Raw genomic sequence first — 25793 nt, forward strand, 5'->3', positions numbered from 1 at the left:
TGCACTCCACTTCTATCATCTGGACTTCCACCACGTGTTCTTAACCAGGAGGGATGCTGTCAGGAGGAGCTGGACCCAGGCCCCAGATACCCTGCTTTTCCTTCCCCTGCATCTTCCCCCACATCTGCCTGTCCTCATTATCCTGGCCATACTTCCCTCTGTCAGTGCCAAGCCCCTCCTACCTGACCCTGAGGGGCTTTCCGCTACACTGAGGGCAGGCTCAAAGGCAGCCTCACTCCAAAGCCCACATCCAGGGGGCCTTGGCCTTCCTCTTTCTGCTCCTCTTCTGTGCCTCAGCCTGTCCTCTTTCATCACACACTTCACTGACAGAGACAGAGAAATAGTGGCGGCATCATTGAAAAGACTGTGAGATTTGAGGCAGGAGTCCCCTTGGCAGCACCCCTGACTGGTGTCCATCCAGTCTCTGCTTGCATATTTCCACTGACTAGAACCTCATTCCCTCCTGAGTCAGCTCTTTCCATCATGGGACAGTCTAGCTCTAAGAAACTTCTTCCTTATATGAAGGGGAAAACGGCTTCACTGTCACACCTACCCAGTGGCCCTATCCTGCCCTCTGGGGCCACAATGAATAAGCCTAATTCCTCTTCCATAGCTTAATGGCTAAGCCTGCAGATTGAAAACCAGATAATCATGGTTCAAGTCCTAGCTCTCCATTTTGTTTGCTGTGTGGCTCTATTATTATTTTTTAACCTTTCTTGGCCTCCATTTCCTCATCTTTAAAATGGAGGTGATAACAGCACCTGCCTCACAGAGTTATACAAAGAGTAAATGAGTTGATAGTTATAAAGCTCTTCAATAGCATGTGGCACATAGTAAGTGCTCAGTAAATTATGTTATCTAAAGAGAGCTGTTCTATGTCCAGTTTTATTCACTCTTTTTTCCTTCACACAACAAGAGTCGCACATCTGTCCAGCTCTGAGTTTATCTGGCACTTGGGTTTGCTTAACACCCTCTTGTGATGTTATCTCCAAGGTAAAGTGGAGTCACTGTGTCTCGTGACATAGAAGCTGTCCTTCTGTTATCGTGATGAAGACTAACTTTGCTGGAGCAATATATCACCCAGTTGGCTCACGTCAACCTCATGGTTAGCTAAAATCCCAAGATCCTTTTCACTTGATCTCCTTAGGGCTAAAGCCTCCAGGGCTCTCCCTCCCCTCTTACCTGTCCAAGTCTTCCAAGCTCCTCTGCATGTTGGAATGTCATTGCCATGTGCTTTGTACCTTCTCAGTGTGGCACCCAAGGTCTAGAATACCCTTCTCTCCCCCAACTCATCAGTTCATCTGTCTCATCTAGTCTATAAGCAGACCCTGGTAATTTTCCTCTTCAGTAAAGCCTTGCAGACTGATCACACTAAGGTTGCTGTTTTGCTTGAATTGTTCCACCCTTATGGTGAATCTTTGCATGTCTTCTTATCCCCTTAGCTTATGCAAGCATTGCACATAAAGGTTTTTTTGTCTGTTTGTTTCTTTGCTTTTTTGAGATGGAGTCTTGCTCTGTCACCCAGGCTGGAGTGCAGTAGCACGATCTTGGCTCATTGCAACCTCCACCTCCTGGGTTCATGTCATTCTCCTGCCTCAGCCTCCCAAGTAGCTGGGACTTCGGTTATACACCACCACACCCAGCTAATTTTTGTATTTTTAGTAGAGACATGTTTCACCATGTTGGTCAGGCTGGACTTGAACTCCTGACCTTAGGTGATTCATCCGCCTTGGCCTCCCAGAGTGCTGGGATTACAGGCGTGAGCCACCGCACCCAGCCTCACATACAGGTTTTGGGGACTTAACCTTATTCTGTCTGTCCCCTCCACATGTTTGGGGCTCAGAAGGCAGTGGTCTTGTCTAGGGTGTTCTCTATGCGTCTTGCAGAGAGCAGTGGATAAGCAGTTATGTGACAGCACACGAGAGTGCCCTGTGGTCCTATCACTTCTAACAAATCTCTGCTTCCTCTAAACTTCCATACACAGGGACATCCTGTTCCTACAGGCAACAGTGGATGAGGGTTGGACAGCCCGACAGACGCCGGGCCAGGCAGGGAAGAAGTGAGTAGTTCTGACGCACCCGGCTTCCCTTCCCTCTCCAAACTCTTAGCTATTTTTTTTTCTTTATTTTCCTTCCTGTGTTGAAAGAGCTATGGAGCCTGGACCATAGTAGGGTTTCCTGGGGACATTCCATAAATTCTTCATGGGTTATTTCTCTGGAGAGGGGTGGGAGCAAGTAAGCTGGTAGACGGGAGGCCAGCAGGGACCTGGGTATGAATGTCAAGTACCTCAAAGCTGTGTGGGTGGGAAGGAAGGGTGAGTTGCACAGAGGAGGAAGGAGGGGTGTCATGAGCTCATAGAAACTGCCAAAGAAATGGCCAAGCAAAGAGTAAGAAACAGCAGCCAACTCGCAGGTCAGAACAAGCTGTGGGTAGCCACGCCTCCAGCTTTGCTCTTGAACCTGCTGACTTGTCTCCACAGTAACTTGTCCATCAGGGTTTCAATAGGGCCAGGAGAACTTGGCCAACTCAGGTGTGTGACTTGGGAAGATGCCAAGCAGACCCCGATGTGTGCTGTGCACGATGCATGGAGATACAGGGAAGGTCAACGCAAGGTCCCTTTGTGTCTGCCTGGCTCCCTTTTCCTTTATTCACTTCTCATCCATCCATTCAGCAAACACTGACTCCTCAATTCACATCTAGATCTGAAGAGAGTGAAGGCATTAGCCCCTAGTTGACCTCTGTAGCAAGCCTGGACCTGAAGATCCTTCTCAGTCTCCCTCCCTGGGCTCTAGAGCTACTTCTTTAAGTAAAACAGTGCCAAATTGGGTGTCAAGTCAAGAAGCAACTTGTCCTAGATCTCTATGCTTGGGCAAGTCAATTTTCTTCTCTGGGCCTCAGTTTCCCGGTCAAATAATGAGAGTATTGGGGCAGGTGATCTCTAAAGTTTCTTAAAGAATGGTTCTATTTTTCACAGCAGTTCTGAGGCCTATCCCATGAGTGAACACTTGGTGAAGGGATTAAGAGGGGAAAAGAGAACAGTCCGTAAAGCATGACCCCTGCCTTTCACAGAACTTTTAAGAGAATCAAGGAGACAAACAGAGTGACACATATGACCTGGAACAGTGATTGAAGGTGGGGAAAGGTGCTGTCACCAGTCTGTGTGGCTTCTGCTGGCCCTTAGAGAGCCTGTGTGCCATCTAGGAAAAGGTGGTCCCCATGGGGAAACTTAGAGGAGTCCCACCAGGCAAATGTCTATACCACAGGGTACATGATGAGACAGGGAGAGCTCAGGCTGGATTTCAACTCCCTCTAGACCTTTAGCCCAATCCTCCTCGGCCAGGCACAATTTGCCCGACTGGATGTGGTGATCCTGGCTGAGCAGGGAAGTAGCCAGCTTCAGGGGTCCAGGCCGAACTGCTTCCTGGTAGAAGCCACTTTTATTTATTTTAATTTTATTTTTATTTTTTTTGAGACAAAGTCTCACTCTGTCACCCAAGCTGGAGTGCAGTGGTGTGATCCTGGCTCACTGCAACCTCTGCCTCCCAGTTTCAAGCGAATCTCCAGCCTCAGCCTCCCAAGTAGATGGGACTACAGGCATGCACCACTGCGTCCGGCTAATTTTTTGGGGGGAATGGGAAGTGGGGATTTTTGGTTGAGACAGAGTTTCACTATGTTGGCCAGGCTGGTCTCAAACTCCTAACCTCAGGTGATCTGGCCGCCTCAGATTCCCAAAATGCTGGGATTGCAGGCGTGGGCTACCACACCCAGCCAGAAGCCACTTATAAATCTTAGCAGAATTTCACAGAGCAACTCCTTCCCTTCCCATTTTGGAAAAGCAAATGCAAGGACCACATTCTTTCTCTCCTCCATGTGCTGAAAAGCCAAGCTAGGGTCCCTAGTCCCAGGCAGAGTGAAGGGCACAGAAGAGGAACATGTAGGCACCTCCACAGTAAGCAAGGAAATGGTTAAATGGCTTTGGTATCATGAGAACCAGAAGCATCCTGGAGGGTTTAGCACTGCTAGGTGAACCCAGACCAGTTCTTCTCACCTCCTTTGGCAGTCATTCAGAACAAGCAGAACATGGAAATTCTTCCTCGGTCTCACTCCAGGTTACCCTCCTTCCACATTCCCAAACAACATCCCTCCCAAGGCTCTAAATGGATTAGGAGGAAAGAGCTCCAGGGTGATGTCAGCATCAAAGGGTAAGACACAGTGAGGTCTTGCATGTTCCTTGATCCACAGGTGCTGGGACCAGGGAAAGGTGGTGGGAGGGTGAGCTTGGGAAACGGGGATTAGCTGAGACGGGAAAGAATGTGGCTGCTATAATCCCACATAATGAACCAGGCGATGCTTCCTCTCTGCACCCTAGGCACTAGACAAGCAGGTACAAGCTGTTGGCTTCAGCCTGCCTCACAAGAGGCCTCCCATGCTGCCAGCCCCCAACAGCCTGTGCCCTCCAGCTGGCAGAAGTGCCCAGGGAGGCACAAGATAAAATGTGTACCTCCGCCTGGCAGCTCACATCTAGGTGGGGAGCTGGGAAGGGAAGAGTCTGTAATTGCAGGAAGAGGAAAGACAGGGGAATGGCCTCTGCTTCAGGCATGTATACCATCAGAGGGCAGCACCCACCGTTTGCCCCAGGTCTTAGAATTGGGACCAGTAATCTGCTTCAACCAACTCTCGATTCAACAAAGACCAGTACAATCAACTTTGCAGGTCCTAGGGAGGGATTTGCGATGTTGGAGATGTATAATGTACATAATCAAAAACTTAGTTTTACTTGATGTGGGAAAGAAGAGCAATTTTTTTTCCCTTTTGCAGATATACCTCCTTAAAGTTTGGAAAATACTGAAATATGCTTGCATTCTTTACATACCCAATGACCGATGGTCAGAGAAAGTAGCTAGAAGAGAAGTCGCAAAACTGACCTCTTTTTCACCTTCATTCCCCCCCAAAACAAAAAGTTGCCTGTAGTTAAATCTCTACCAACAGCTACCTTCCAAGAGAGATTCTCTGCTGAGAAGCTGAATGGCATCGGGGTATCTGAGCTCATAGACTCTTACCTTTTTTAGCTTGCCACTCTTAGTTCCCACAAAAACCACGCTGTAGCCATTGTAGACGTAGGAGGCCACTGAGGTCATGCGGTCCCGGCCGGTGGTGTACAGGGTCAGGCCTTCCACTGGAGTCGAGCCTCCAAGCGGCTGGTTGATGTCCAGTCCACAGAAGTTATCATCAATGGGAACCGGCTGGAGGGAAGGGGAAGGAACTGGGGTGAGTAACAGTGGAGGCATGGTGGAGTCTCTATGCAACCCATATCCCCAACTTCCAGCCTTAAGAAGCCAGGCCTCAGAGAGGCAGACATGGGATTTCAGGGCCCTAACACATGCTGCAGACAAAAACTCCTCACCAGCTCACCCACAAATTCCATACTGGTTCTTACGAAGTCAGACGAAAGAACAGGCACCAACCTTCCACTCACCTGGAGTCCCCTGCCTCTACCTTTCGGCCAGGAGAACCAGGGTCAATTTGTAAAGCTAATCACCTGAACTCATTTTCTATTTATTTTAATGTCCCTCAGGACCATGGCATTCTGTGGGGATCTTTCTATTTCAGACAAGGGTTTCTTCAGTGGATAATCAGCTTAAAGGCAACATCACAAGATTTCCACCAGCCCCAAGAGGATTTCTTGTTTGTTTCTTGGGCTGTAGGGTCTCCCTTTGGGCTCAAGAAATTTTAGGCCATTCAATTACTCTGTTGTTTAATATTCACCAGCATGTCACCTTGGGAATTCTAGCTCTCTACTATGTAAGATACTGGAAAGAGATAAGAAGTGTCATAATAATACTGGACAGTACCTTATACTTTAGAAAAGTTAGCTAATCTACATATATCTCATTTTCTTCCTTTGGAATAATAACTGCCTACCTTTCTGATAGAATTGTGAAGGAACAAATGAAAGAATGTATGCAAAGGATTTGTGTTAAGTTGTCCAACTATTTCCACTATTGTGCATTACAGATCTTCAACAATGTTTGGGTAAATATAACTATGAGAGAATTCCGGAAGTGACGTCCTTCGTATTCCAGCCTTTGAGGAGAGTGGTGGTGTGGCTCCATAATGTATCTGTCAGGAGAGACTGGAGCACGTTTGAAAGAAGATCACCTTGAGCAAGTGAAAAAAAGAATTGCTGGACAGAAAGTAGGAAGATCTTTATCCTGATCCCCGTTCTGCCACTAACTGGCTATGAAAATTGGACCATTAGGTTCCTCTTCTAGGGCTGTTAAAGGGAATGATAAATTGATGGTTTCTAATATCTCAAGAAAGATCTTAGGTCTCTCATCTAAGAAAGAATGAAAGACAAAGACTGCAATGCTTCCTGAGGCAGAGGCTGCTGAGGGGTTTGCATTCTGTACACAGTACCCAGCATGGGGCTGAGCCAGAATGGGTGCTCTGACATGCCCCAGTTAATGGCACAATGTGGAATCCTGTGGCAAAGGCTTCAGGCCCTGGGCCAGAAAAAGCCCCGCATCCTGTGGCAGCTGTTCCTTCTGGGTCTGCAAAGACATCCCAGAGGAGGAAGGAAGTGGCTGTCTAGGAATCATAGAAAGCAGTAGGGCAGCCTGCCCCCTTTCCCTTCAGCCTCCTCCTCCCACCCTCACCAGGGAAGAGCAGGCTGACACATCATCACTCGTTGACAGCCTCATTTCTATGGAATAATTGGTTTATAAGTTATGGCATATGATTTTTTTTTTTTAAACCAGGGACTTCCCTTCTTTTGTCTTTTCAGTCCCAGAGGGAGCAGAGGCTCATTTTTTTGTGCCTCCATAGTGTTTTGCAGAGAGCTGCTGCTTCTGCTACTGGTAGGAATGATGGTGCCGCACTGGTGTGTATACATTCTTCAAGAAAGGAAACACATTTTTAGGTTTAGGTGACTTTTGAATCTGGGATAAGATGGAGTCCCACAGAGCAGAAGGAACAGGTTACTCAGGAAGGGAGTGAAACTGTGGTATGCTGAAGCCAGCTCACAGGAGATAACTGTGCATTCAGTGGCATCCCATGATGCTTGAAATCAGTCACGATAGGAGTATTTACACCATGGCAGTTGGCAGAGGCTACAAACCAGAGCTTCCCTCTCCCTCCACTGCCTACATAGAGTCGGTTATTTAATATTTACCAGCACATCACTGGAGCCAACCACGGGAATTCTAGCTCCCTAAAAAGGGGGGTCAGAATAATTAGCTACATATTTTACATTTTGTACTTATCTTCCTCATCTCATCCCTACACCGTAGGCAGCAACTGCCCTGGTTAAGACAAAAGCGATCCACCTTTTAGTCCTTTCTCTGCTAAAATCAGCTGTGTGACCTTGATATGTCATGTACCCTGTTTCAGCTTCAGTTTTCTCATCTGTAAAGTAAAAGTATTAGACCAGGTAATTGTCAAGTTTCCTTTGAGCTCTAAAAGTCCTTAATTTCATGGCCTCCATTTCTTTCCCACTTTCTGCAGGGCTGGTAAGGCCACAGAGTCTGAGCACAGGCATAGCCCAAGCCAGCTTTTGACAAATGACAACAGAAGCAAAAACCTGGTAATCCTGGATTTTGCTACCATCTTATTGATTCTAGAGTCTCCAGAACTACAAAAAAAAAAAAAAAAAGGATTTGTTCTCAGCCTAAGCCCTAGGATTGGCTAGAATTTCTTTTCTCCTCCAGTTCTTTTTAAATATGTTGTCAGATATTCCCAAACACCTGATGTACCTTTACTTTTGCTCAAATGGTGAGAGCTTGGTGTATGGCTTTTCTTGGAAACAGACGTAGAAAGAGCTTGGACTAAGATGTAACACAGGCGAACTAAATTCAAATCCCCGCTTTATCACTTACAGCTGTGGAGATCTGAGCAACTTGCTTAGTATTTGTGAGTCTTTGTTTTTTATCCGTAAAATGGGGATGATCACTCTTGCTTTATGGGGTCATTGTGAAGAGCAAGTGAGATAACACTTAAATGGCCAAGATTAGCCTTTAGGACACCGCTGCTATTCAATGAGTGATAGCTCCCTTCTTCCTCCCTTTTCTGGGATCATAGCTCAAATTTTTGCCCTGAGATTTCCATATTATTCCAGAGTCATGTTAAAATCAAGCTCTAGGACCTCGGTGTCTTTCATTTATCCTTATTCTCATTTAAGGCCACCAAAATGTCTCTGGGTCCCCAGGTCTTGGTCCTTTGGACTGTCAGGATCTTTAAGGGACCATTCCTCTTGCAGTCCCCTGCACCAGAAGGATGTGGTGCTGAAGGCGGGGAGGCAAGGGGCTCTCCACTCTGAGGTTCTGGCCCCACTCACTGTCACCTCTCTCCCGGTGCCTTTGCTGTCCTTTTGAAACTAGCCCAGGCTTGTCTCTCTGCGCTGGAGCAGAGTGTCATCTTCCTCTTTCCTCTGGCTCAGGAGCAGGCAGGAATCAGCAGTTTCCTACTGACAAGGCCCCCTCTGGGTTATGGGAACTAGGCTGGACGCTGCAAGGGTTTAACCTTTACAGAGGGTTACATCTCCTCCCCATTTCTCCCCATTGGTTAGAGCCAGTGGCCATAGAGGTTTGTTGCAAAAAAAAAAAAAAAATAGAGACTATCTAGTCCAGCTTCCTCATTTTACAAAAGTAGGTAACTAAGAAAATGCCTGGCTTTTTATTACTGTGATTAATATTAAAAATCATAGCTGCCTATTTATTGAATGCTTATTATGTTCCAGGTATTGTGCTAAGCATTTTACATAAATTTTCCATTTGATCCTCATAATAACCATGAAAAGAAGATAATATTATCTCTGTTTTAAAGATGAAAAAATTACAGCTCGGACCAGGTACATAACTTGCCCAAAGTCACACAAGGAGTAAGTGCTAGGACTGATTTTTAATCCCCATCTGTTTTACTTCAAAGCCTTAACCACGACTCTTCTACCACACCATGCAAATGACAGGAGTAGAAGCGGAGCCTTGGAATGATGTTTTCTTGCTTCAAGTACTGGTGTTTGGTCCCAATGTCAGGCACCTCAATTTAGAGTACTCGGAAGATAGCCATATGGGCCCCCTGGTCTCATGTAATTTTTCTAGGCTACAGATCCAGAGCCCTCAGCACTGTGTACAAGAAACTCACTTTTGCCTTTGTCACGTTCCTTGCTAACTAATCATGATAAACCTAACATTTCCAGGCACGGTGCTCACCTCTCCATGTATTATCTCATCTGATCATCCCATAAGCTAGGCATTATTATTCCCATCTCACAGATGAGAATATAGAGATGGTAAGCTGCTTCTGAGGAAGCCAGGAAGAAACACAGATGGAATCTGAATCCTGGCTTTTGCCTCGGAAGCTCAAACTCTTACTGCTACATTATGTTGCCAGATGTCAGATGTCTCTCTCTCTCTCTCTCACTAGATTATAAGATCTGTGAGGTAGTGATCCTGTCTTTTTTTTTTCCTGTTCTGAGACAGGGTCTCACTGTTACCCAGGCTGGAGTATAGTAATGCAATCTCTGCTCATTGCAACTTCCATCTCCCATGCTCAGGCCTCCAGAGTAGCTGGGACTACACGTGCACACCACCACACCCAGCTAATTTTTTGATGTTTTGTAGCGATGGAGTTTTGTCATGTTGCTCAGGCTGGTCTCAAACTCCTGAGCTCAAGCAATCTGCCCGCCTCATCCTCCCAAAGTACCGGGATTATAGGTATGAACCCCCATGCCCAGCCAATCATGTCTTTTTATGTTTGCATCCCCAGGGCCTAGAAGAGCGTTAGGCACTCAGAAGATCTCCAATACTATTTGTAAATGAATGGAGGGATGGGTAGATGGATGATGGTAGATGAATAAAGAGAGGGATGACCTGTAATCCCAGCACCTTGGGAGGCCGAGGTGGGCAGATCACGAGGTCAGGAGTTCGAGACAAGCCTGTCCAACGTGGTGAAACCCCATCTCTACTAAAAATACAAAACAGAGCTAGGAGTAGTGGCAGGCACCTGTAATCCCAGACACTCAGGAGGCTGAGTCAGGAGAATTGCTTGAATCCAGGAGGCAGAGGTTGCAGTGAGCCGAGATTGTGCCACTGCATTCCAGCCTGGGCGACAGAGCAGGACTGTCTCGAAAAAAAAAAAAAAAGAGGGATGAATGAATAGATGGAGAGCTAGGTGGACAAAAGGATGATGGATAGATAAAGACACAGAGGCATAGATTAAGGGAAGAAAAAAGAAGGATGAGTGTATAGAGAGATAGATGGATGGAGGGATGGAGAAAACAATGAAGGGAAGGAACAGGGACAGGCGAATGGAAGGATGGGTAAATGAATGGATGGATGGATGGATGGATGGATGGAGAGATGCATGGAGAGAGAGAGGGAAGGAGGAGGGAGGGATAGATGGATAGAAGAATGAAAGGAGGGAAGGAAGGGAGTGGATGGAGGAGTGATGGGTGGATAGATAGATGAATGGGTGGTTGGATGGTTAGATGAATGAAGGAAGGATGAGTGGATCGTGAATACTTTGATGGCAGCACCATGAGACTCTGACAGGGCAGTGCCTGCCACTGATTTCTTGTCTCTGCGGTCCTCAGCAGAGATTCTGAGCTTCTCTTCCCCTCCTCCTTTGCCTTTGCCCACACTCCTGATTCTTCCCCCGTTTTCCATCAATCGTTCAAGCTAGACTCCCTTCCCTCCCCTCTGACTGAGATTTCCGATGCCCACTTGACCCCCTCACTGGGAACCACAGTGGCTTACGGTTCTGTGTGTACATGACCTGGTCCCCATTACTTCTGATGGACCCTATCTCCAGCTACTCTTTCCCTCACATACTTTGATCTGGCTGCAGTGGCCTCCTTACTGTTCCCCAGACACCCCAGGCATGCCCTGAATTCTTTGCACATTCTCCTTGCTCTTTGTCTCTCTTGAATACTTTCTCCAGATACCTGCATGGCTCCCATTCTTCCCATCCTCAGTCTTTGCTCAGACACCACTTTCTTAGTGAGTCGGTCCTCTCAGCAGCTGCCTCTCACCCTTCCCTGTTTATTTTTCTCCATAGCCATTATCACCATTTAGCAAACCACATATTTTACATGTTCATTTGTCTCACCCCAGTAGCATGTAATCTCCACAAGGGCAGCGAGCTGTGTAGGGCTGTAGGGTTGACGGCTGAAGCCTGTAGCATTTACGATAGCACCTAATGTGATGTAGACACTCAATACATACATTTGAAATGACAATGAATCAACACACGTGTACAAAGTATCTGGTGTATGTAAGACCCTGCACTATTGGTTACCACCTGATAACCTGAGTCCTAAAAACCTCTTTCATTTCAGGCCCATGGTGATCTGGGAGCAGGTGTGCCCTAGGGCATGGACAGAAAGGTTGGAACCTGTGTCATGGAGCAGGAGCAGAGCGAGGTGCGTGCCTCCTTACCGCCTTGGTGCACTGGACATCCTTCCCCAGCAGCCAGTTGAGTTCCAGGTTGCCCTCGCCCTGGTAGCAAGACTGCAAGCGCTCCTTGATCTGCAAGTTGACAGCCCGGATGGGGAAGGCACACAGGGCAGAGTCGTCCGGCGGGTGGTGATACTGCTTCTGCCCTTTGGAGAAGATGGCGAAGAGGACATCGTCCTGGCTGCTGATATTGAAGGCCTGGGCCAGTGAGTCCCCAGGCTTGGCCAGGTATGCAGCCTGCAGGAGGCGGTATTCCACCCCGGCCCGGGTGCAGCCGAAGGGCAGAGACACGTACGAGTGGAACTTGGGGTCATCCTTGCAGAGCCGCACGATGCGGGAGGTGTAGAAGAGGTCTCCAGCGGAGTTGATGGCCACACCCTCGGGGGTCTCGGGCTGGACAGTGAGAAAGTAGACAAAGCCCCCACTGGCGAAGCCGTAGATGTAGAAGATGTCAAAGTGGGAGACCAGGGCCAGGGTGTCTGAAGGGATCTTGATGAGAGAGGAGACAAAATCGCTGTGTAGCTCATAGTCCAGCATGGCTGAGGACTCAGGGTCTCGGGGCAGCTTCCGGCTGGACAGGGTCGGGAAGTAATCTTGCTTCCCGTCCACAGCCGTGCCGATGAAGAGCTTGCCATCCTCACCCTCGGAGCGCACGATCACCCCATACATGGTGCCCGTCTTGTTGACGCTGGACAGGTAGTGCTCCTTCTTGTGGGACGGCTCCACCAGGATGAAGAGGTCGTCCAGCCGCAGCAGCTTGCAGACCCCCTGGTAGAGGCTCCCACAGGCCAGCAGGCGATTCTCAGAGTAGTCAATGATGAGCAGCTTGTTGACATTGTTGGTGAGGGTGAGCACTTCACTGCAGGGCTGCACGATGAGGGGTGGGTAACAAGACTTATTGTCCTCTTCTGGCCCTGTCTTATGAGCCACCTGGATGGTCAGGTTGCCCGTCAGCTTGTAGACCCGGTTGATGGCCCCCACGTAGACGGCCCCTGTCCCTCGGTGGACTGTCAAGTGGTTGAAGGTCCAGTCACGGTTCTCAGAGTGGAAGGTGCTGAACTGAGGCATACCGGCTGCTGGGGGGGCCAGCAGCACCCAGACCACCGACAGCAGGACCACAGAGCGGCTGTCCACCTCCGGGCCCCGTGGCCAGGGCCGCCTCTGTTCCATGCTGAGCGGGGTGGCGGTAAGGAGACGGCTCCTGTGTCTGCTCATCTACTCCACCTTCCCGGGTTGGCCCTCACATGGTTCTGCAAAACACAAGGCAGAGTGGTCAGACCAAAAATACATTCCGGGAGGAGGGAAGATGCTGGCCTGACCCAGGGTCCCCAACCCGGCTTAGCTCTGCGAGTGTTCCTTCTGAACTTCGGGTTTTCTATTTTTAACATACTTTCTCCCTGTTAGGAATGTTCAGGGAATCCTGTTATCTATTTTGATCTCTCGCCTTTATGCTGTAAAATACTTTTTTTTTTTTAACTTTACAAAGCATCTCTATTTCTGGCCTCTTAAGCCATCGTTTTCATCTCTCAGAGAGGTTAAAAAGCTGTTGAAGTTCACCCAGCCAGTCAATCCAATGTCAGGACTAAAGCCAGTCTTCCCCACCCAACAGGCACGTCTTATCCCAGTCCAGTGGAAATTGCTCCTGTTTATTGAAAGCTTATCAGGCAGGCCCTCCCCCAGGCTCTCTAGGTCAACTGTTCCCAGAGTCTGACACTGCACACAAAATTCCTTCTTATTTTAGACTTCCGTCACCTCACCCGGCTGCATCTCATTACCTTCTCATGCTCTGTTATCCACAGAGGCGAGGAGCTGGTCACCCTGAGTGAGAGTGCCCCTCTCTGCCCTCAGCCCTTTCTTCTCCAGCAACAAAAACCCCTGATCACTAGCTGTTGGAATTTGTTAGGAAAGAGAAACATGTTGTAGCCAACAAGACTGGGACTCCCACATGTGCCATTCCGGGGCCAGAAAAGCCCTTGCGGGATAGGCAGATCTCCCGCGATCCCCCATCCTTCTCAAGGTGGATGCCCAGCTGCTGCCAGGCAGCCAGGTCCTGGGGAAATTTCTTCAACCTCTGCCTCTCTGCAGGGAGTGCACTGGGAGCCAGGACACACAGAGAACCAGTCTTCTTGCTAGGGGGTACTGGCTGGCTGAGTCCAGCTTCAGCCCCCTGGGGCAGGGGTACTGGGTTTGGGAAAATGTGGGGAACAGCAGAGGGTGGTGAGTGAGGTTTAGTCTCATGTCAGGTACTGCTGGGGCCTCCTGACTGTTTCAGCATCCATAAAATCACCCATGGACCTCAGTGGGCCACGCTCAAAGTCCAGTCTCTAGCCCTGACTCCTCTACTCTTCCCCCTGCCTCCTGACTCTCAGGCTTTAAGGCTCCTCCGCTTCCAGAGCCTTGGTGCTCACTCCTCCCCATTCCAAGGAAGCTGCCCAGAGGGGCAAGGTGGGGCTCCTGAGGACAGCCTATAGCCAGGGGCAGGCTGGGCAAGGGGCAGGAACTGGAGGTCAGAGAGCAGGACCTGTCCCATCACTATCACAGTGCTGCCCTGACTTATGGAGAAGGACAGTGGGTGATGACTTAGGCACCAGGAGGAGAAGGCAGTGAGCTCCCCTGCAGGGAAATCTCTTCTCAGCTGGACAGATCACCCGGCATCTTCTCAGGCAAGTCCAGACAGACTCTGGGCACATAAGGTGGCAGGGACGGAAACACCCAGAGGACGGAGAATTTGCTCCAAGGCAGCTTAGGAGAGGCCTGTCTGTGCCCCTCAACTCCCCAGTCTTGCTGAATTGGGTTATAATTAGAACAGACACCCCTTAGGGAGTCCCCTAGAGTTTCTTTAGGAACGACCCTTCCTGTTCTTCAGTTTCGCCTCCTCAGCTTGGCAGCCACCATGGTGCCACAGCAGGTCCCACCTGACTCCCTCCTCCAACCCGACTCCCCCGGTGTTCGGGGTGACTCATGAGGCCTTGGGCTTCCTTGGAAAGAGGAAGGCAACAGCGGCATGAGACTCAGGCTGACCTCAGCTACCCTGACACAGCCCTTCCGGCCCCACGCGCACACCGGCAAAGCCTCCCAACAGACAGAGCTTTCAGTTTGGAAACCAGAGGTTATTTTTAGCTATGTCCTGAGGCCGGTAGCAGGACGTGAATTCCTGAAGAGGAGCCCTGGAAAGGAAATAACAGAATCCTTAAATTCTCCAGCTGGACGGGGAATTGCAAGAGGCCATTCTCTGCATGCCCCTGTCTCCAGGAAGAAAAGGTCGTTGGACTCCAGGTGGAGAATGGTTCCTTCTCGCGGAGTCGAGAGTGGGAGAACGGGGTCCTGGCAGCAGAGAGAACATCAAAGGACCTGGTCTGAGGTTAAGATCACCTCACCTCCCTGCTCTGTATCCTCCCAAGACACAGTTTGAATAGTGAGTGGCTTTTGCTGTTGTTAGGCAGAATTTGGGAACAAATTTGGGATTTGGGGCAAGTCAAGTCTCATGTCCCTTTCTGGTATTATGGGGAATAGCTACAGCATCTACCTGTCAAGTTGTCAGGACAGTAAATGAGACAATGTAGAGACCAACCTCTGATCCCGGTTGTGGGGACACAGTGAGCACTTAACTTATGCTTAACTTATGTTAGTTTTTGATATTATCTTTTTTTTTTTTTAAGATGAAGCCTTGCTCTGTTGCCCAGGCTAGAGTGCGATGGCGCAATCTCGGTCCACTGCAACCTCCGCCTCCTGGATTCAAGCGATTCTCTTGCCTCAGCCTCCTGAGTAGCTGGGGTTACAGGCATGCACCATTATGCCTGCTTAATTTTTGTAATTTTCGTAGAGACGGGGTTTCACCATGTGGGTCAGGCTGGTCTTGAACTCCTGACCTCATGATCCACCCACTTAAGCCTCCCAAAGTGGTGGGATTACAGGTATGACCCACCACATCTGGCTTTTTTTTTTTTTTTTTTCTTTTTGGTATTTTTAGTAGAGATGGGGTTTCACCATGTTGGCCATGCTGGTCTCCATCTCCTGACCTCGTGATCCATCTGCCTCAGTCTCCCAAAGTGTTGGGATTACAGGTATGAGCCACTGTGGCCTATTATCTTTGAAGACCCCATAGGAGATGGCATTTCGGAATTCCTGCCCCAGCTCTTGACTTCCCCTTTTGCTTATATTCTCCCTTTCCCACCCACAATGAGATGAACATTGCGGTTGGGCCTTTGATCCCTAGCCCTCCCTTACCTGGTGACAGAGCTCAGTCTGGGAAGCACATGGCAAGGGGAAAGAAATAGATCCAAGGTCATCTTCTCTGTCATACTACTGCACAAGTCCCAATATAGCGTCTCCACATACTGCAGGAAGGCTGGTGGAGATGCAGGATCCTGAGAATTAGAGAATGAGAAAACTGTCCTGATGTCTAGAGGCATGAGGTCACAGTGGGAAGCTCAGGATCCCTGGGTTCAAATTCTGCCGCGTGACTCATGAATTGTAGTGTTACTCACTGTAGACCAGTCTGGCGTTTCCATGAGCCTGTTACTTGTTCTTAAAACAAAAGGCATTTCAATTAGTCAACCTATAAGATTTATTCTTTCAGATAAAATTCTACCTTGAAGCTTTGTTCCTTCAATTCCTAGAATCTGTGATTCCAGTATCAGCTGAGGTTTTTCTGTCCAACCTGGAGAGGCTGATTAGGCCAGGAGTTTTTTATTTTTTATTATTTTTTATTTTTTCAGGCCAAAAGTTTTAAACAGACCACTTTAGCTGGATTGTTTTCCTCTCACCCTCAAGCAGCATCTGCTTCGGGACAGGCGGCTCCTGGTAACCAGCCAAGTGAATTCATCTGAGAGGGCTTGGGGACCACCCACCTGGGAGCAGCTGTCATTGGACACTGGCATCAAGAGGAGGCACAGTCTCCTGCAGTGAGGGGAGGTTTGCACCCCACCTTGGGAGTGTGGCCTTCTTAAAGACAGCTGACTTCAAGGGCACGTTGAGAGCCTTCTTCTTTCTATGCCAAATTGATGTGACTAAATAGCTGTTCCAAGCAGAGCCCAGTGGCCAAAGATCAGGACTCCTATCATCATTCTGAGTAAGGAGGAAGGGAGCCCACCTTTGCGCCTCTGCTGAGAGGCAGTGTGATATAACAGTTAAATGCATGAGCTCTGAACTTAGGTGTTTGACGGAGCCTATAGCTGTGTATACTTGATCAAGGGACTTAGCCATTTTGTGATGCTATCTCACTGTCTATATAAAACAGGTTTAGTACTAGTAGCTACATCATAGGATCATTACAATGAAATCAATTAATACATATAAAGCACTTAGAACAGTTTCTGGCCATCTTCAGTGTTCAAGATACACGAACCTTTGTTATTAGCAATTTATTTGTCATAAATTCTAGCTCCTCACCTCCATCCATCCCATCATCTGTCTTAGAATGAATTTCCCATCCATAGTTTGGTAGAAGTCTGGTAAGTATACGTGCCCATGACTTAGCATACCTACAAGCGCTTCCTCCTAGCCCCAGTTTTCTGCCAGGGTCAACCTCAGGAGTTTTCTCTTAATAATGATGCTTTCTTCTTTCTGTCACATCCCTCTCTGTTTCGTGCATGAAGTCACATGCTTCTCAAGAGCTGAAACTTGCCTGGTCTCTGTTCTGCCAGTTTCCATCTCTCCACTCCAAGTCTCCCTGATGCTACTCGCAGACTCTTGCCTAAACAGCACAGTCTCCCAGGACATGTAACTCGGAGCATTCCTGATGCCGAGGAGAGGCCACACTTGCCTCTTTGGGAAGCAAGTGCCACTAAATATTTTATGTGGAGGGCCTGATGACACCATCTCCCCAATCGGGATTCAGGAGGCAGGTGTTAGTGACAGCAAGTGAAGGCATCTGATACCTTCCTGATCAGCTGCTGTGGGCGTCAGTGGCAAAGCAGGAAAGAAATGACAATCAGGCATTTCCAGTTCAGCTCACTGAGGATTCCCTCCTCCCTGCTACCCTCTCCTGTTGCACTTTTCAGGAGATCTGAGTGCACATGTCTGTACGCTTCCACTTGGCTTCCTCTTATAGAAAAAGGACGTGGTGGAAAGAGAATTTAGTTTCAAAATACGATTTTGCCAAATGAGTCAAAGTTCACGTTGGTCGCTCGCATACCCATGGGTCCATCTATAGCTCCACCATCGCCACTAACTGCATTCCTAACAAGCCTGTCACCGACATTGTCATCACCTTCAGCACCATCCTGGAGCTAATAGTTTTCATAAAACCAATAGCAAAGGGTGTCTACTATTACTACTGCACCTGCGAGGTACCTCACACACCCTGAGGAGCCAGGCAGGGAAAAGCATGAAAATGAGGGCTGTGAAGTCAGGGAAATTACCAGCTGTTCTTGGTCCCTTAACCTTCCTTTCCCATGGTACAGAGAAATCCGTCTTCTTCAGCTCTTCCTTCTAATGAGTAGTGCCTTTAAAGTGGGAAGTCTGGATAAATGCTGAGGGAGATTATAAGATTATTCCAACCCACTATGTGTTTTCTTTTAATATGAAAGACACCACAGCCCCCAGAAAGGAAAGAAATTGATCAGGGCGATTCAAAATGAGTCAGAAACAGGCTGCGATCTGAACCCAGATCTTGTGACAGAAAGTCTGGCGCTTCCTCTGTTGTAGGGGGAAGGATCCTGGGAGTTGGTTATGTTTTGCCTTCATGCTGTCCTATTTTGGGGAAAGAAGTAGGTGCCTTTGATGGTGGTCCCATGATACACAGAAGTGAATGTGGCACTGGGCCTGGACAGGGAGGGAATCCTCAGGGCAGATTCAAAGAGGGGTGGATTAAGGGGCAGAATGAATTAAAGACACATGTCCGAATGGCTCCCTTCCCTGTTGGAGAGAATGATTGCCTCTGTCCTCCTCCAGGCCCAGGCAGGCCCAGGCAAATGTCACACTCAGGACCATCACCCACACTGTAACTTGGGGGCTATGGTGTCCCAGTGCCACAACCCCATGGACAGGTCAGATTTAGTCTATGCACAGAAAGTTCCTTCTTCCCAAAGAGTTAGAACTGCAGCAGAGGGGACTAAAGTTAGATATTAAGGGGACATTCTGTCTAGAGAGGATCACCAGAGCATCCTGCCAATGAAAGATTCTGAAATTTTCTGATATTGAATTTTCCTGGAAACTGCCTAGGAATAAGTTTACCTAGAGGCAGGGGATGGGTCCTAATGACCTCTGAAGGCTCCTTTTGGTTTAAGAATTCTGTGAGAATAAAATGTCTAAATGTAAGAGTCTGCGGCTCCACCTCGTCCTTGTGGGTGGAATGCTACTGAAGGACCTGTCTTCATAGTCCTTGTGCAGCTGTACGTGCAAGATTCCGCATGTCGCTCTGTCTAACACCGACCTCAGAGGTAGTCCAGGCACGTTGGGTAGCACAAGGTGAGCAAGAGGGCGAACGCGAAAGTCCCGGGTAATGCCGACAGCTGAAAGGCCTCAATTAGAGTGAAAGGAGTTATCTGGTATTTAAATAATTATTAGAGTGAAGGAATAATCATGGGTTTGAGCTGATTTTTTCCCCACTGTCACCCTGATGGCGTCTATAATATCATTATTCAAATGCCCATGATTCTCATTGAGAACCAAGAGAGAGAGGAGAGAGTGGGGGCCAGGGGGTGGGGAACAGGGAGGGGGTGGGGAGAGAGACTCATTTAATCTCCATGTGACAGGGCTGCAGGAGGTACGATTAGTCTTTTTCTTATTTCAGCTGTCACTCATGCACAGACACCGAAGATTGTTATTAGCGTATTTTATGCACACGATTTAAAGGGAAAAGGGGAGGGGGGTGAGGAGAGAAAGAATTTCCTACAGAAAATAACGGGACCAAAGGAACAATTTAGATGTCACTTCTGTACCAGCTGCGTTTGCTTCATTAATCGAATGTCATTTTTTCCCTAGACTCTGTGCGGTTATGTGAAGCTGAGTGGCTACACCTTGCCCCAGAGTGAAGAAGAAGGAAGGTGGAGGCAAGAGGGGAGGAAAACAGGTCTCTGCCTGCATGCACCCTTGGCAGCCTTCTCTGCGAAGGTGACACAGATGATTCTGTGGCCCCTCCAGGAGATATCAAGAGAAGTTTGGGTGACAATTTCTACCCTGTCACCCTCTGTCACTATGAGAAGGTAGATCTCCTGCTTGTCTTCAGATATGTGATTCCCTTCACAGGTGGGATAAACTACATCCACGCTCTAATAGCCAAGGAGTAAGAGATGGAAATTTGGGGAGGCTCTCACAGTCCCGATCAGTAACGAGGAAGGAACTCATACTCCAGCCAGTGAGGCAGCAGGGGCTGGGGGAGGGGGGTTGTGTGCGGCTCTCAGCTTTGGCCAAGGCCCTTGGATCCCATATACGTGCGTGACAGTGAGGGACCCTCTGTCTCTGCAATGGTGGACAGAGGCAGGGCAACAGGGCGCAAGTGCAGGGGCTGGGTATTGGCAAGAAAGGGGGAGATAGAGTTAAAGGCTGAATTGTGTCCCCTGAAAATTCCTGTGTTGAAGCCTAACCCTGAGTACCTCAGAATGTGTTCTTATTTGAGATGGTGTCTTTTGTGATTTTTGTTTTTTTGTTGTTTTTTTCTTTTTTCGAGACAGGGTCTTGCTCTGTCTCCCAGGCTGGAGCTCAGTAGTTCGATCTCAGGTCCCTACAGCCTCCACCTCCTGGGCTCAAGCGATCCTCCCACATCAGCCTTAGGAACCACAGGGATCTGTGGGACCACAGGCACACGCGTACGCCTCGTTAATTTTGAAATTTTTTTTGTTAGAGATGGGGTTTACTATGCTGGCCAGGCTGATCTTGAACTCCTGGGTTTAAGTGATCCTCTAGCCTCAGCCTCCCAAAGTGCTGGGATTACAGGTGTGAGCCACGACGCCCGTCCCTGAGACAGGGTCTCTATAGAGGTCATCAGGTTCAGATGAGGTCATTAGGGTAGGCTCTAGTTCAGTATGACTGGTGTCCTCATAAAAAAGGGGAAATGTGGAGATGGAGACAGACACCCACAGAGGCCAGGTGATGTAAAGAGAAACACCCACATCCTCCTCTGACCATCTACAAGCTCAGAAAAGAGATCCGGAACAGCTCCTTCCCTCACAGCTATCAGAAGGGAGCAACCCTGCAGGCATCCTCATCTTGGACTTCCCAGTTTCAGAACTTGCAGAAAAGAAATTTAAGCCACCTGGTGTGTGATACTTTGTTACAGCAACCCTGGCAAACTAATAGAGCAGGGAGGAGAAAGGCACTCAAACTTCTTGGTTCAGAAATTGTTTTTTTAAAGAAGAGGGATGTGGTGTGCATGCACATGCACATTTGCAGAGATGGGTGGCTATCAACCCTCAGGAGCTCCTCACTCCTGCTGCCTTCACCCAGCAGAACACAGTAGCCCAGAGACTCATTTGCTCTGCCCTTGACAGCTTGGAATGAGAATTAGGATGTGTTGAATACTGCTTTTCCTGCAGAGTGGACCCTACCCACCCCCCCCCCGCCACCCCCCCCCCACCTTTTTTTTTTTTTTTTTTTTTTTTTTTTTTTTTTTTTTGCATCTCCGGCCCAGAAGAGTGAATCTGCCACTTGCCAGACCCAAGGTGAGATCTCCCCAACTCCCACCCCGCTCCTCCTCCAGGCACAGGCCCTGTCCTGGGACCACTGATTCTCACGTCAGGGAGAGATTTCTGTTGTTTTTTTTTCCCAGGTCTCCCAGTAGGCTCTGCTAGAGCCCTGGAAACCGTACCAGCTCTCCCAGGGCCTTAGCAAAACATGCGGTGTTTGTCCTCTCCACTCACCGGCTATAAAAGTTTGGAGCTGTATCCCTGAATTATGAAGGGTCCCAAGATGTGCACTCATCTGAGGGGCTGGTGGGGGCTCTGTTTCTTTCCGGGGCACTGGCTGAGCTGGCTTTGCAAAGTCAAAACAAGATTCATTACCCTGGGGCCGGGAGCAGGGAGATACGCCGCCTGACCCTGCAGACCTGCCCCATATGTCATGGGCCTGTCAGAAATCTCCCAGAATTCCCTTTATTATCTAAAGGTCGCCACCCGGGCAGAGCTGGGAGAGCCACATGGTATAAACTAAACTGCAAGAGCAATCAATTTCAAGCAGCTGCCTTCCCTGCTCCCCCGTCCCCTGCTCCCCCTTCCTTAGGCTCTGTCCTCTTCAACCCCCTTTGGGGGAGGGTCAGGAAGGAGCCCTGCTTTGCCATGGCCACCTTCCCACTGGGTCAGAAAGAATTTCTCCAAATTAACAGGGGTCTGACGCTATGAGAAGCAGGCCTTGGGAGCACTCCTGCCTTCTGTTCTAAGGGAGTCCGAGAAAGGTCACGCTGCCTCTTCCGTGATTCTAGCAGGACCCTATTTAAACCATCTTATCAGTTGAGTTACTTTTCTGGTAGACATTATGGGATTAAAGGACAGAAAAAGGCATTTTCAGTCCCCTTCCAAAGGCAGGAAAAGGCAGTAAGAGTAGGCATATGGCTTTGCTAAGCCAAGTCAAGATTCATATCAGCACATCTCATACTGTGATGGCCCCATGAGTAGCAAATTACTAGCAACTCTCATTTGTTTTCTAGAAAAAACACAATGAAGAGTAGCTACTACTATTATTATTATTATTTATTAACTAACTGCCACATGGTGCTATGCTAGACGCCCTTCTACGCTACCCATAGTTTTGTGATGACCTTGCAAGGTGAGCAAGACCATCCCCATTTCAAAGATGAAGAAATGAAGTCTCAGGAAGCCTAGCTTGACAAGCATCAGCTGGGAAGCCAAGATTTCTGAGGCCCATGCGTTCCCTATTCTTCTACACGGCCTAGATTTTTAAGACGTATTTTTCAGCCAAATCTTCTTATCACTGGTCTGGGAGAACTCACCAGAATGTTAAGTAAGACTTGGCAAGTACTTTATTTTAAAGGTCAAAACTTGAGGCTCCACAGTTTCGTTTATGTCTACCCTGAGCTGATCCTTTATTTTGGTAACCAGGCAGTCTGGGATGGGGCACACAGGAGCCGTGGGTATCAAGCACCAGGTGGAATCCAGGGTTTTCTTTTTGTGGCAAGAGGCTTGCTAGCTTGGCAGCCGCCTTTCAGAGCAATTCCAAATGCTCTTTCCAAAGAGTCTGGAAATGTCTCTCATCCTAGCTTCACTGTACAAGGGAGAGCCAGGGACTCGTCGAGGTTGAGATGGGGCAGGAGAGTCAGCTTAAAAAGTGCTCAACTAAATGGTTAAATAAATTACGGTTACTCCATCTCATGGCATATTATACTGCCATGAAACATAACGTTTTCAAAAAATAATGACACTGCTCTAATGTACACTAGTGGGAGGGAAAAGGAGGAACAAAGAGGCAGTAAGAAAAAACCAGAACAAAGCACCAGGCGTTCATGTCAACCCTCAGTCCACGAGCTGACCCTAAAACCCCACTTACTCTCCTTTGAAGCCATCCACAACTTTTTCTTCTTGAAGAAAAATGTTAATGGCTCCCAGGAGACCCAGGAGAGCGAACTTCCCGCTTTCTTTTGCAGACCTTCCTCTCTACCTTCAGTGGCCTCATGTGGCCAGCCACCGAAGTGCTCTAGGGACAAGGATCGTTCCCAATCCCTGATGCATCCTCTCCATCTCAGGGAGAGTGGCCATTAGTGCCAGATGATGTGCAGTGTTTAGTACTGCTCGCTTACAGAAGTTAGGGTCCCCTAAAGGGCAAGGCTCTTCACCAGGAATCCCCGTGCTGTCTCCCTGAAAATAATGCTTGTAAGACAGTCACATTGTCACCATCCAGGCCTTCCTGAGACAGACCCTGGTGAAAGCCATTGGCAGCCAAGATCCAGCCACCGATCTCCTGCAAGTTGTCTCTTGCTGCCTCATTTCTTGTGCCTCAGACTCATTGTCTAACTTTGCCAGGCACATGGCCAAGGTGTGAAATTCACCTATGGAAATACCTTCTATGGCCCCTTGCTGTTGCCCAGATAGACTCAGCACTGCTCAGCACCCAAGTTCAAGTCCTTCCCCAGCTGGCTCTTCTGTCTTTCTCCAACCTCAATGCCCACCTCTCCCAACAAACTGGTTGGTCCGCTGAGTCCCCAAAACACCCTGCCCTGGAATGCTTGTTTCCACGTCCTTCTTTGCCTATCCATACCCAGCCCATATTTCAATGCCTCGTAAACCCCTAAGCCCTCTCCACCTCCAATCTCCTTTCTCTCCTCCAAAGTCAATTAAAAACTGCTGGTTTGAGCACACACTGATTGTAGCACACACTACATTGCAGCATTGACTGTCTTCCTTATGTGACTGTTTCCTATCTCCCCATTGAATTAGAGGCTCTTTGGAGGCAGGAAGTATATTTCATACGTCTTGGTATCTGTGATGGGCTAACATGATAACTCTCACTCAAAATCGTGCTCAGCCTGAATTGTCCAGAGCAGCGAGAGAGGGGGCCCAGTTGCTCATTTGCTTTTCCTCAGCAGACACCGTTCCTGCTAGGCTGCCTCGAGAAATGATTTGAACTAATACGTTTGGCTCAGGGATCTGTCATGACTGCTCTGTAGGAGGTAGTGAAGAAGGAGGTGAACCATTTGGGAAGGATTCTGGCTATTATTCGTCTCGAGCCCACTGGGTGAGGTTAGATGGGTGAGATGGGAAGAAAGATGAAGAAGAATGGGAAGATACCACTCTGTCTTTGAAGAATGTATAACCCAGACTTGTGCAGGAAAGGTCTTTGCAAGAGATCTCCAGAGCCACTAACCATATAACATCATGGACCACATAAAAAGCATATAATAGGTTGGGCGTGGTGGCTCACGCCTGTAATCCCAGCACTTTGGGAGGCCAAGGTAGGCAGATCACAAGATCAGGAGATCAAGACCATCCTGGCCAACATGGTGAAACCCCGTGTCTACTAAAATACAAAAAAAAAAAAAAAAAAAAAAAAAATAGCTGGGTGTGGTGGCACATGCCTGTAGTCCCAGCTACTCGGGAGGCTGAGGTAGGGGAATTGCTTCAACCTGGGAGGCGGAGGTTACAGTGAGCCGAGATCGCGCCACTGCACTCTAGCCTGGTGACAGAGCAAGACTGACCAAAAAAAGCATATAATAATAAAAAATGACAAATTCCAACAGAGTGGGGTTGGTGGTGGGGGAAGTCCCCTTGTAAGTTTTCAGAACAGGTTCTTCAACAAGGAGGTCAAGCTTATAGTGCTGGATGGTGCAGAGAAGAAAAGACCTTGGCCTTTGGAGACAGACCTGGGGTCAAGTCTCATTCTATCACTTACGAGTTTGGCGACCTTGAACACATTATTAAACCTTTTGGAGCCTCACTTTCCTCAGCTGTCAAATGACACCTCACAGCGTTGTGGTGAGAATCAATGGGATAATGGACATGAAATTGTTTTGTAAACTCTAGAGCTCTGAGTAAACACCAGTTACTCGTGTTTCTTTCTGCTTTTGGAGAAACACTGTGCAAGGACATCATCTCCTTGGCTGCCTTATATGACGGTGACAAACTCTGAGGGTTCTGTTTTAGCTCGAGAGAGCAGTGATCATTGTGTAGCAGAATGTGTGACCAGCGCCTGCCTCCCGAGATCCAGTTCTCTCTGAAGAAACAGACAGAGTGCTGCTGGTCCCACCTTCTCCCCACGCTGACCTGAGCTCTTGAGTAGCCGTTCCTACCAGTTCTCTCGGTGGTCCCATGACGTCAAGGCCACCCCTCCTCTCATGGCCCTGAGGTGATTTAGGACCACTTGTGTTGCTCTTGCTGGTTTGCCCAGGCACCTGTGGCAGCACAGAAGGGCGTAGAGGAGGAAAGCAGAAAACTGGTCCGGAGGAGGAGGAGGAGATGCTGAGATACCAGCTGGCTGGGCTGGGGCCTTGCATTCTCTGGGCCTTTCCCATATAGGTCCTCGGTACACAGAATGAAGTTCCTCTGCCTTCTTTGTCTTTCCCTGCCTCTCTTTCACGCTAGTGCCTTTCTGAACCAACAGCCAGCCTTCCTATGAAAAAGCTCTAACTCCTTTTCAGGAGGAAGCTTCTTAAGTAGGCTGTGTCCCCACCCTGTATCTTCCCACCTGCAGCATCTATTATTTTTCCCTCTTTGTCTGAGACTCTCAGCGCTTGCAGAAGAGATCCTCAGCTGTCAGGCAGCTTCTCCTAAGTAACTGGCACGCTCACACTCACGCACACCAAGCAAGGGGAGTGCCATGGAGCTGGATTAAAGAGGCACGTGGAAACTAGGGGGCGGCTGGGACTCCAGACAGAGGTCTGACCACTTAAAGGGCTTTTCTGTGCTAAGATGTACAGGCACTTGGCCTGGAGGACCCTTAAGCACCTGGAGTGGTATC

The 25793-nt window shown here is 48.6% G+C and overlaps 1 protein-coding gene across 2 annotated transcripts in view; it reads right to left on the minus strand.

The window, feature by feature from the left end:
• PLXNA2 (plexin A2) overlaps positions 1 to 25793 on the minus strand; it is a 219016-nt gene that overhangs the window by 180555 nt on the left and 12668 nt on the right. The window contains exons 2-4 of one of the 2 annotated variants that reach the window (XM_032289098.1): positions 25126 to 25227; positions 11433 to 12700; positions 5061 to 5243 (exon numbers count right to left, since the gene is read on the minus strand). In XM_032289098.1, the coding sequence (XP_032144989.1) occupies positions 5061 to 5243; positions 11433 to 12665 (1416 nt within the window). In that variant the 5' untranslated portion in view covers positions 12666 to 12700; positions 25126 to 25227. The remainder of the gene's footprint in view (positions 1 to 5060; positions 5244 to 11432; positions 12701 to 25125; positions 25228 to 25793) is intronic. The other variant, XM_032289097.1, reaches the window with a different exon arrangement.

This window comes from Sapajus apella, unplaced genomic scaffold, assembly GCF_009761245.1.
Source record: "Sapajus apella isolate SASKATOON/1434 unplaced genomic scaffold, GSC_monkey_1.0 scaffold22, whole genome shotgun sequence".
NCBI lineage: Eukaryota > Metazoa > Chordata > Mammalia > Primates > Cebidae > Sapajus > Sapajus apella.